Raw genomic sequence first — 13,089 nt, 5'->3', positions numbered from 1 at the left:
CCACACTTCCCTCAAGAAATGGAGTACCATACACTGCCAGGGACCTCAAAAGGAGAGTCACAAGATTTCTCTGGTGACTTTATTTTAAATCTTCTCATGAGTTTGGCATGACTAAATTAATTTATGAGACGTTTCAAAGTAGAGCTGTTGAAAACCAAAAGAATATAACAGAGCCCCCTTTTGGAGGAGAGGAAACAAAGATATTGAGAAACTAAAAGTCTAGGCTTAGGTTAAACAGAAAAGGAATGGGCGCTAAATCCTTCGGATTCCTGCTATGTGTAGGATATGCTGTCTACAAGACGTTCACCCAAGAGACAATGACAAGATTTCCTAGCTAACGAACTGAGAAACTAAACAATTAACAAAATGACATGTTGCCATGACTTGCAGGGCCTTAAGTATACCAGTAGTATCTTCCCAACACTGCTACCTACTCAACAAACTAGATGAGAGGATGACTTGGCTTGATTCTGCCTTCCTTTCTCTTTCATGTGCATCATTTCCAAAATGAAGTTTTTAAATCAAGACCCTGAATTTTTCACATTCAGAAGGATGTGGGTTAAGAGTCCCTTGTTAGAACCTCCAAATGAACTCTCATGTAAATTGTCCATGTATCCTAGGGTTTTATTTAAATAATTAAATAATTTCTGCATCTATGAAAAAGGTTGAAGTTAATTAAAAATAATGGAAGTGTTCAATTGGTTATTTGAGATATTATTACTTGAACATCACTTTTACTTAAACACAGATTAACTGCTAGCAAAAGATGTACTTGGGCTATTAGTCTGTAACCAGTATTCAACAGGAAAATTAAAAAACAAAGCTACAGGGTGATCATGCCTTTAAAAATAATTATTGAGGTAATAAATAACCACTCCAAAGATATTCTCATTTCCTTTAAAAAGAATCAGAAAAGCAAATCACATAGCAAGAAGCTAACTAGCCTACATTTTGAAGAAATTTTATTCAGGAGAAGAATTATGCTGTCACTAACAATTCTCTTTTTAACGTTGCTGACAAGTGTAAGTGTATAAAGTGCTTTCAATTTTATATGTTTTTAGTAGTTGACTTTTTACCAAAGACAAAGTTAAACAAGCTTTTCAAAACTTATTCCCAACCCATCAATCCAACTCTAATGCATTTTAGGCACAGAAATAAATGATGAAAGTTTGCTAGACTAAAAGATCTGCTACTAACCAGCTACGTGATGTCTTTCCCACTAAACTGCCTCATTTTCAGCAACTTAAAATGGCCTGTGATCTCTAAGATCCAATGTTATTCTAAAATTACTCTTCTTTATTTAACTTAGACACCTAACTTAATATTACTTTAGATACCTACCTTAATATTTTTTAAGGTATCTAACTTAAATAATATAGTCACATCATGCAATATACTCGTGTTTTGCTTTTATCTTATTTTATGGCAAGATGAGACCTTCTAAAAACAAGAACTAAACTTTCCAAAGTGGTTCTCTATTTAGTAGTGGCTAATGACATATCATCGTTTGATAATATAAAATATAAATGAATCTGTTAAGTGACTTCCTTTCTCCACCCTTTGTATTAGTACTTCGCTATGTAAAGAGCCAATGTAAGACTGGTCTCACAAGCTTAAGTTTTGTTAGTGCTACAATATATCACCTAGATGATAACAACAAAGACTATTACCTTGGAGCTGCTATTCATCTAGACAAGCAATAAAATACAGTCCCATTTTAATTTTAATAAGCTACTCTGATATTGCAAAAGTTTCAGATACTTAAAGGAAACTGGTTACTTATGGATTTATTGTTGCCAGTATATTAATATTTCAGTACTTAATTTTTCACTGTAAATTTTATAGCAGCAATCCTAAATTTCTTACTGCTAACTTATGAAAATTAGTTTAATATTTTCTACTATCTTTTTACTGAATAGAGAAAATTCCCATGTCAACAAAAGGTCAGAATCTTTTCCTTTTAAAAAGTACTACTATTAGTTGAAGCTTATATTTATCAGACAACCCAGGTTTGAAAGTAAAATTACGACCTTGATTAATTTTCTAGATAAAGTCTCATGTTAATGTTTTTAAAAAAAAGAACAAATTTAAACACTTTAAAAAAACCCTTTAATTACACTTTCAGCTGATCTGAAGAAGTCTGAGTCTAGATTAGATACTCAACTGTACTTAATACAGCTAGCTCACTACGTTACTTACAAGGTGCCTCAAGTAAATCATTTAGCAACTATGAATCACAGTCACTAATCTATAAAATGTAATTACTACGCTTTGGTACTGACAATTAATGTCTTGTTCACTGGTAAGGAATTGATCACAAACAAACATCTAAAGTATGTATCTACACCATAAAAATTAGTCAATTCTTAATCTTCCAAAACAAAAAAATATTAAGATAACCAGGTTCACCAAAAATCTGAAAACTGAATTTTACTTCATAGGCTTTTTTATCCAGGTAATTTTACCATCTTTCCAAGCAGAGTTCAAAGGTTTTGTTTTTTTCTTCCACCAGCATTTTTTAACATAAAGCTTAGAATACCAGTAGACTGAATTAGAGTACCGAGGGCTGACGTCCACACAGAGAGCCACGCATAAACGTGTAGCCCTGAAGAAATCAAGAATAATGTGTTTCAGTAGTGATTAAGGTTATACATAGGGGACATTAAATTGTTTAAAGGATTGTTTGTGGGGATCAGGATTGAGGAAATGAGAAGACATTTGTTTTCTACTTTCTACCTTTCTTATTATAAGTAATCTTTAAAAATAATAACTATGTATTTCTTTTCTAAGTGAAAAATATAATAAAAGGCTAGGTCATTAGCACAGAGGCCTAGCAGTGCTTTGCATACAACAGGAACTCAATAAAAAAGTTTTGAGTAAGTGAATAAAGGCATATATTCTACCTGGAAGAAAGGAAACTAAGAAATATACTTCCACTAGTGGTTCAAGAACAGTGAAACAGTTACTGTTGACAGCGCCCATGTATGTTTTACTGAGTAACTCTGGAAATTCACACAGCTTCCCTGAGACCCAGTTTGCATGTAATACAAATATTACTACACAGCACTTATAAAACTGAGAAAATAACCAATAAGTCTTATATTATAATAAAATATAAATAACACAGAGATGCATGATTAATAAAATTGTGCTTAAAACCATGAAACTTAATAGAAATATAGAGGGGTCATGTAGGAGAAGGAGAGCAAATGGATTATTATATTGTGTGGATTCACAAAAAGCTTTTGATTTAAAAATTAGCATAAAGCATAGTTCTGCCCTCTGGATTAACAAAAACAAAAATAGAAAGCTTTGCAAAACCCATGCAATGTACTAAGAAAGATCACTTAACTGATACAGCCCTCCCCAGTAAGTCAATTCCATGCTGCCGTGCAGCTCAGTGGCAGGAGGCATCACCAGCATAGAGTACCTTGAAGAGGTATTTGGAGATGAGCCAGCCATCGGCAACTTTGGGAAATCTCTTTAAAAAAAATAAACAACAACAACACACAGATATTTAAGAAACCTGACATCAAGTTTACAATAGCAAACTGAACGGCCCCAATAAGATGGCTACACATAATCTTGATGCAGTAAACATCACTTTTACCTAATAAATAAAATGAACTCAATGAAGATGAATTGAGCTCATGCTCTACTCAGCACGGAAATCAAGTTGGTTCCTGTAGCCTATTCTATTGGAGATGATAGGATGTCTTTAAGTCACAGAAATAAATGAGAAGCTATTTTTCCCTGTCTACTTTCACCTCCATTATTCTTAGACAAACATAAAGAAGCCTGACTGAATTTGCTAGCTTTGCACCTCAAAATTTATACGATTGGTTAGAAAAATTACTCACTTATTGAACTATACGGCTTAGAAAGGTTTCAACTTTAAAAATAAATATACTTTTTTTACTGTTAACTTTTCTAAAAGTTATAAAATTCATTTTGAAGAGCAGTTGTTTCTTTTTTTGGTCTAAGCAGAGTTAAAGTTTGTATGTCTTTTTTTTTCAGAATTATGAGAACAGCACTTAAATATCTAGTAAAATGTTCTTCAGTTTAACCAACGTTGACTAAATGCCTACTTCATGCAAAATACTGTTTTTCCTACAGCTTCCAATTATTGTTTAACAATCACCATCTGGAAAAGTACTATAAATTCTTGCCTATGTTGTTTGGCAATTCCTATACAGGAAAACTCCAAAGCCAAATTTCTGAAGTCATATTCCCAACAGATGATATCTTTTTGTTTCATAAGCAAACACTGAAATCTCCCATAGGACATGGTTCCACACCTTTCCAAATACTTTATGAAACTAAACAAAAACCAACCAACCAAACACAGTCAGTAGTGTATAAAAAAAATGAAAGGAAGGAGATATATATATAGCTGTGCTATTGGTCACTTCTATGTCTCTACTATTCACCTCTATCCTCCTATTTGTATCACTGTAAATGAATATTAAATTTGGAAACACATATCCAAAAGGATCTATAACCAAAAGGTACCCTAGTTAAGCCCATGTTAAAACATAATGCTCTTTCTATAACTACAACAAACAAAATGAAAATCTCTCCGCATTAAATGTAAATCAGAACAGAATGCTTTTCATTGAAAATATTAAGAATACCAATTCTTAATGTTTAAACCATATTTACTAGCTCTGCCTTGAAAGTTATGTATCTTACTTGTAGTCATTTACGTAATCAAAAGTTATCAAAGTAAAAACAATTTCCAGGAAAACTGTACTTAAAGTAATTTTACTTCAAAAAATGTATCAAGTAAAATGTATCATGTCCAGATTTATGTCATGGCTTAATCAATCCTTGGTACAAAATGGGAAACAACTACTGAATCTATTATGAAGCTCAATTTATAGTTTAGTGTTTTTTTTTAAGCTTTTAATATGTTAGCCTTTATGCCCTGGTTATGCATGTTATTTTGATCCTGGCTATGGAACACCATGTGAAAATTTTAACAATTAAAACATTTTCACTTATTTGTAGGCATTAATTGCTTTAATCATAATTTAATATCTCACTCTAGGTCAGTTATAAGCAACAAGAAGCATCCAGACCAAATGACAATCCACAAGATTCCAAATTATCTGTAGTCAAATTTCAACACCACTGTCATTTTGTAGATGGGAAAGGAGAGGCCCAGAGAGAGCCTGCCTAGACCCAGCACACCCCTGTTCCCTGTAGCCTCATACTGATCTACTCCTTTGGCTACAGACAAGATCTGACACATGGAGAGAATCAGTCAGCTGGCTTTTCTGGTTGGATATGAGTTCTCACTACAGCCTTAGAAATAGGAAAAATAATGGGGCAGTAAACATGCACTGAGAATGAGGTAAACATTTTTCATATAAAATTTAAAGTCTTAGCTTAGTTGCTCCCCAAAATATATATATAAATGAACGACAAAGCTTACATTATTTCAAAGTGGCTCAAGGAGTGCTTGTTAGAAAACGTTCTCATTTGCAGTTGAAATTAAAACTTTTGTTTTAAAGTATACAATATTAAATATTTATTTAAATATATTTATAACATAAAATACATAATATCACATATAAATATAGGATATTAATATATAAAATACATAAAATTTCTTTACATATTTAAAATATATGATGTTAAGACAGTTGAGACAAGACCAAATAAACTGAAAGTGTTTTGTTCAAGAACAAAATTCATTCAAATGTACCATTATAATTATATAATATACTGTGATATTAGGTGTTAGTTTCTGAAATTTCAGCCAAAAGAAGAACCTACTCAGAAACAGATATGCGGGGACTTCCCTGGTGGTCCAGTGGGTAAGACTCCACGCTCCCAATCCAAGGGGCCTGGGTTCAATCCCTGGTTGGGGAACTAGATCCCACATGCATGCCACAACTAAGAAGTCCGCAGGCCACAACTAAGAAGTCCACATGCCACAACTAAAGATCCTGCATGCAAAGATCCCACATACCGCAACTAAGACCCAGCACAGCCAAAATAAATAAATAAATAAATATTTTTTAAAAAAGAAATAGATATGCAATGAAAGAATGCTTAATCATACTGAAGATACCGTGTCTTCTGACTCAAAAAGTATATACTTTTCAAAAACAAATAAATGAAAGTAAATCAACTTTATAATCTTTATATTAAGGTGGAAAATGGCCATCATACAGAAAAGATTACTGACCATGGCTTTATTCTTTTTTTTTTTTTGCGGTACACGGGCCTCTCACTGCTGTGTGGCCTCTCCCATTGCTTAGCACAGGCTCCGGACGCGCAGGCTCAGCGGCCATGGCTCACGGGCCCAACCGCTCCGCGGCATGTGGGATCTTCCCAGACTGGGGCACAAACCCGCGTCCCCTGAATCGGCAGGCGGACTCTCAACCACTGCGCCACCAGGGAAGCCCCCTGACCACGGCTTTAAACACATGAATCAGCCTTGGTGATAAGACTGAATATAATTCTAATCCATAAATATGACATTTATTCCATTTTTTCATGTTAGCCCTTGTTATAACTTCAGCTTTCTAATTATTTTGATTTCTTTGACGACTGAGCTACATTATCATGATTGATAAAATTTGACAACTATGTAGAAGGTGAGCCTTTTGCCTTTGTTGTATTTAGTCTAATTTTCTTTCTCTCTGTGTATATACTCTGCTAATAAGGCTACAGGTAGATGACTTTATTTTTACGTGATCCAAGATGGATTCCTGAAAAGATCCCGAGATGGAGTGATTTGTAAACTGACTGCTATTTATAAGGCAAATAACAAAACTGATTATAAATGATCAGATAGTAAGTCAGAATTTTCACAAGTTTTCTTTTTAAACTAGCAATACCAGATAGCATATACTCTCTTCTGTCATTGATAATAATAATGTGCAAGTTCTTATTGTTTGACATTTTGAATCTTCAACCATGTATTTATATGTAAGAGAAAAATCATTCAGTGAAGCAATATTTACAACTGCATTATGTACTGTAATTAAGCTAACAATGAAACAATATTATCTTCTTTTCTATGTAGCCATTTTCCATTTTTTAATAGCTTCTGAAATTAAAATTTAATATTATATATGACATCGTAAACTTTTTATAAGTTTACTTTAAAATGCCATTTACAGGTAGATGCTAGGTACATTAGAAAAAGTATTTGGCTATTTGATTCAACAATTTTTAAAAACTGAGCACCAAAATCATGCAAATATTTTACATTTGAAAAGTCATAGTGACTTGAAAGAAAAGGAATGTACGAAGAATAAAAATATTAGATTATATGCATCAACAACTCATTGAGATTAGAAAATCAGAAAGGTGTAGGAACTGAAATTATGATGCTTTCCAAAGATGAATTAAAGTCCATTAAATTGTGCAATCTTTTCCATGTTCTATAAAATGAGAAATATTTACTTCCTTTAAATGAGCAATATTTGAGCATTTAAAGTGATCAAAACTGTTGCTGAAATTATGTAACAAAAAATTTTCTCAAGAAAACAACTTTCCATTACTGAAAATAAACTATGATTTGATTATTACAAGTACTGTAAGTTGCTCTATGCTAATTTGCAAAAATCATAAGGTCAAACTGGAAATGTCCCATTATTCTTCTGGCGGAAACTCAAAGGGCTACAAACACAGATAAACAAACATGAACTACCATCAGAGACCATCAATTCCTGCTAAATCCAAGAATTCGGAATTACCTGGTAGAATCACAAATTTTTTAACTCTCTCATATATTTAAAAAAAACACTAAAAATATCCTGGGCAATTTTATCAATAGTAGCTATTATTTAATTAATCTTTTCATAATACTTTCTATGTAGTACTCCCTCTCAGAAGCCAAATCTAAATTGGAATTCTTGAAGGGGTTTTGAAAGTGAAGTTCATGTAAAATAAACTTGAAAAATTCTCCAGGGATAACAAAGTTTAAAACCATTAATAAATCTCTCCTTCTATAAATAAGAAAAATATTTAAATTTGGAGGTTAAAATGACTCCTTGAAAATTATGGTTTGGTTACAAAATATAAAAACTGTTTAGTCTGCTTCTCCTAATAAGTACAAATATTTGAGATACTTTTCTTGCTCTTCACCCCAAAATGCCTACAACAAATACAGTTATTAAGAGTACTATGACAATCACATAGCTCCAAAGAGAAGCAAATAACCAAGTATGTGGGAATAGTCTGTTTCAGAATTTTAGACATTCAAAACCATATAAAGTATTACAAAACTAAGATAAGAAAAGTATTTCAGACGTTTCAAAACAGAAATAAACTCTCAAATGAAAAATAAGAGTAAAATAATAAACTACCAATATTAATCATGTAAGAAGACTAATATCAAGGGAGAAAAAAGGTCACTGATCAAAATGGGTTATATAAAAACTAGTTCCACATGATGTAAATAATTAGTGCTTTTCTATTCCAGACTAATTAAAAAAACTCACTCCACAAAAGAAGCAGGCAGGGCTTCCCTGGTGGTGCAGTGGTTGAGGGTCCCCCTGCCGATGCAGGGAACACGGGTTTTTGCCCCGGTCCGGGAGGATCCCACGTGCCACGGAGCGGCTGGGCCCGTGAGCCATGGCCGCTGAGCCTGTGCGTCCGGAGCCTGTGCTCCGCAACGGGAGAGGCCACAACAGTGAGAGGCCCGCATACCGCAAAAAAAAAAAGAAAAAAACAAGCAGGCAAAGGTCATAATAAAAATATTAGGAAAAAAGATGAATAAACATGAACTTACATTCAATCTCATTTGTAAATAAAAACAAATTAAAATAACAAAATGTTTTATATATTTCATATTAATAGAATACCAAAAAAAGATATTTTCCCCTTACCAAATTAAAACTTAAAAATATTAATATAATAATATAATGAGGATATGAGAAAAATAACCACATATATTATTGTTGGTACAACCTTTCTGATAGACAATATAGCAACATATATTAAACATAACAGCATATATATCATAATGTGCATACCCTTTAATTTCAGTAATTACAATTCTAAGAATTCATTAGCTATTATCATTAATATAAAATAATTTTAAAGAAATTAGAAAACTATGTAAAAAAATTTTCAGTGATACATGACAGTATGTTTATGAAAGGGAAATTTGGTAAAAAACTTTGGTAAGCAAAAATGATATTAATTATGGTTCATTCATACAATGGAATATTATATATTTGTTTAAAAATGAAATGGAAATATACACACGGAAATAGAAAACAGATGCTCAAAATCTTGTACATCAATGTTACAACAGTACTAGTTATAAGAGAAAAAATGGAAACAATCTAAATGTCCATTAAATGATTAATGGAGGGACATCCCTGGTGGCTCAGTGGTTAAGAATCCGCCTGCCAATGCAGGGGACACAGGTTTGATCCCTGGTCCGGGAAGATCCCACAAGCTGTGGAGCAACTAAGCCCGTGCTCAGCCCGCATGCCTTGAGCCCGTGCTCCACAACAAGAGAAGCCACTGCAATGAGAAGCCCGCACACCGCAAGGAAGAGTAGCCCCCGCTCGCCACAACTAGGGAAAGCCTGCGCGCAGCAACGAAGACCCAATGCAGCCAAAAATAAATAATTAAATAATATTAATAATAAATTAATTAAAATGGTTAATGGTTACACAAAATGTGGTGTGTCTATATAACGAAATATTAGCCATAAAAAGGAATGAAGTACTCGTACCTGTACAACATGGACGAACCTTAAAAACATGCTAAATGAAAGAAGCCAAACATAAAAGCCACATATTTTATGATTTGATTTACATGAAATGTCTAGAAAAATAAATCCATAAGGACCAAAAGTGTATTAGTGGTTTCCAGGAAATGGTGGGGAGGAGAGCAGAGGAAGTGAGTGCTTAGTGGGTATACATTTTTTTGTAAAGAAATTTAATTTTATTCTAAGAATTTGAAATAGAGGGATTTAATCAGAACTGGGCTTTCTTTTCTTTTCTTTGTACTTTTTTTTTTTTTTTACTTTGGCTGTGCTGGGTCTTCGTTGTGGTGCGCTGGGTCTACGTTGCGGCGTGCAGGTTCTTCACTGCTGTGTGTGGGCTTCTCTGGTTGCGGCGCACGGGCTCCAGAGCGCGAGGATTCAGGCGTTGCCGAGCGCAGGCTTAGTCGCCCAGCAGCATGTGAGATCTTAGTTCCCCGACTAGGGATCGAACCCACGTCCCCTGAATGGTAAGGCAGTTTCTTAACCTCTGGACCACCAGGGAAGTCCCTAGAGTTTCTTTCTTTTTTTTTTTTTTTGCGGTACGCGTGCCTCTCACTGTTGTGGTCTCTCCCGTTGCGGAGCACAGGCTCCGGACGCGCAGGCTCAGCGGCTATGGCTCACGGGCCCAGCCGCTGCGCGGCATGTGGGAGCTTCCCGGACCGGGGCACGAACCCGTGTCCACTGCATCGGCAGGCGGACTCTCAACCACTGCGCCACCAGGGGAGCCCCCTAGAGTTCCTTTTTAATGTAATGAAAATGTTCTGGAACTGACAGTAGTGATAGTTTCACAACACTGTGAATACTAAAATCCAAGGAATTGTACACTTTAAAATGTACAATTTTAAACTTTATGTTATTTGTGAACTTTATGTTATTTGAATTTAATTTCAAGTCTTAAAATACTAATAAAACAAAATGAAATGGAAAAATATAATATGGCCAATACTAAGGGCAAAATACAGGTCATAACGAAGAAAATACACATATTGTCTATGTATATACATTCATATGTATATACGCAGATAATTTACATGACAGAAATACAAAAAGTTGCCAGCTGCAATTATATCTGGTATTTCTGGAAGTTTTTATTAATACTTCCTATGGCTTTATATTTGATCCTCTTGTTATTTTTACATGGAGTAGGGGTAAGAGGGAAGGCCAAAAAAGACTGGCAGTCCAAGAACACAAAAAGTATATATATACAGAAAGGGGTTAAATTAAGGAATCGTGCTAGAGGTTTATAATTTTCTTTCTTTCTTTTTTTTAAAACATAGTAGAACATTAACAAGAATACAAAGTCAAGTAGTCTACATGGCCAGTATGGGCTAAAATCTTAAAATGAAGAAAGAGGTTTTTCAAAAGGCATCAGAAAAACAAGAAATGATAAGGGCTATAAGCTTAGAAGTAAATAAAAGTTTAGGAATATGATTTTAATCAAAAAAGCTACATGAGGAATATGGAAATCTGAGTGACACTTAAATTTTTCCAGTTACCTTTTTTGTTTTAACCATACTTGCTTTAGAGACTAAAGTTCTCTGTTTTTAGAATCTACATAGTTGTTTAGTTACTACCAAACCTTAAATTTACTATATTATATATAGGTTAATTTTATTTCCTATACAATTTAAGACACTGAACCAAATTTACCATGCTACATATAACCCTGGATGTTTCAAGAATTTTTTGAATATTATGATTTCCTGAGATACAAAATCTGCTGAAGGTTTCCTACATTTCCAAGTATATAATGGAAGTACATTCCAAGTTCAAAGTGGCCTTGTCCACTGTCTAAAAGCCAAATTTTGGTAACCGTCGGAGCCACTTTCTTATCTATTGTATCATATTTTTTTGGCCGGAGTAGGTGGGTTTTATTGGGTGAGTTGTGTTCTTATGTTACAACAGAAACAATTCAAGTCTCATTTTGTGTGCAAACCAAGAATCAAAAGTTGGAAAACCTTCAAAAATGAACAAAGAAAATTCAAAAGCCAAATGGATAGGTTTATCTTTACCCATTGTTTCTAAAAGTGTTATTACTACACTTCAAAAGGTGGCCTCATGGGGAGGTAACTGTTTATCATTTAAGTCAGGAAGAGCTTTGAGGTTCAAGCCAGTGTTCCTGAACAATGCTTAGGTATCATAACAGTTCAACTGGATTGGAGAAATTCTAAAATGTCAAGTCACAGGCGTTCTACCTTATTTTAAGAGTCTGAATCCAGATACTATCAGAGAAAAAAACAAAAACAAAAAAGCCCAAAAAAACCAACCCAGAGTTCAGTACTCTGGGGCTCAAGAAGTAGGAATTTCTCAGAGTTCTGTTTTCCAGCAAATATTCATTATGTGCCTACCATATCCCAGGCACTGTTATAGAAATGTGGGATACATCAATGAACAAAACAGACAAAGATCTTTACCCTAACGAAGCTTACATTTTAGCAGAGGTAAAGGAATATAATAAACAATAATCATAATGAGTAAATCTCGTAATATGTTAGAAGCTAAGACTTAAAAAAAAAAAGTAGGACGGGGCTTCCCTGGTGACGTAGCGGTTAAGAATCTGCCTGCCAATGCAGGGGACATGAGTTCGAGCCCTGGCCTGGGAGGATCCCACATGCTGCAGAGCAGCTGGGCCCGTGCACCACAGCTGCTGAGCCTGCGCTCCAGAGCCCGTGCTCTGCCACAAGAGAAACCACGACAAAGAGAAGCCCGCAGACCGCAATGAAGAGTAGCCCCTGCTCACCGCAACTAGAGAAAGCCCACACGCAGCAGCAAAGACCCAACACAGCCAAAAATAAAAACAAATTAATTAATTAATTAAAAAAAAATAGGACAGGGAAAAGAGGTCAGAAGTGCTTGGGGTGAAAGGAGGAAAGGTGAGTTATAATTTAAAATATACTGCTAAAGCAATTATACTCCAGTAAAGATATTAAAAAATAAAATAAAATAAAATATGCTGGAAGGGTTTAGGCTTCAATGAGCAGTTTTGAAACAGATGGGGAGTTAACCAGTTGGATATCTAGGAGAAGTGCAATGGTGCTCTATGACAGCAATGTGTCTGGTATAGTCAAGAAAAAGGAAAAGACCCATGAGGCTAGAGCACACCAATTTAAAAACAAAAAAAGGATTCTCTGTACATAAGTATAATGCGGAAACAATGTTTGGAATCAAGACGAAAATCTAAACTGAATGTGAGTCAGCAAGCCCAATGTTAGTAAGTATAATTAGCAGATTAATTCATAGGAAATTTGATATATTCAATAGTATGTCATTATATTTGGTCATTTTTTCTTCAATTAGTAGTGTATTGCTAATTGATAGGCTTTAGTCCTCTACGATACTCAGAAGAT

At 34.3% G+C, this 13,089-nt stretch overlaps 1 protein-coding gene across 6 annotated transcripts in view; it reads right to left on the bottom strand.

The window, feature by feature from the left end:
- RUNDC3B (RUN domain containing 3B) overlaps window positions 1-13,089 on the bottom strand; it is a 147,525-nt gene that overhangs the window by 84,173 nt on the left and 50,263 nt on the right. For 2 of the 6 annotated variants that reach the window (XM_067746132.1, XM_067746130.1), the window contains exon 3: window positions 3,431-3,481. The exons of 2 other annotated variants lie outside the window; for them this stretch is intronic. In XM_067746132.1, the coding sequence (XP_067602233.1) occupies window positions 3,431-3,481 (51 nt within the window). Of the gene's footprint in view, window positions 1-2,465; window positions 3,274-3,352; window positions 3,482-13,089 lie in introns of those variants that run through there. 2 more of the 6 variants (XM_067746134.1, XM_067746135.1) reach the window with 2 other exon arrangements.

Source organism: Pseudorca crassidens, chromosome 8 (genome assembly GCF_039906515.1).
Source record: "Pseudorca crassidens isolate mPseCra1 chromosome 8, mPseCra1.hap1, whole genome shotgun sequence".
Classification (NCBI taxonomy): domain Eukaryota; kingdom Metazoa; phylum Chordata; class Mammalia; order Artiodactyla; family Delphinidae; genus Pseudorca; species Pseudorca crassidens.
This window is presented reverse-complemented; position numbering and strand designations above follow the sequence as displayed.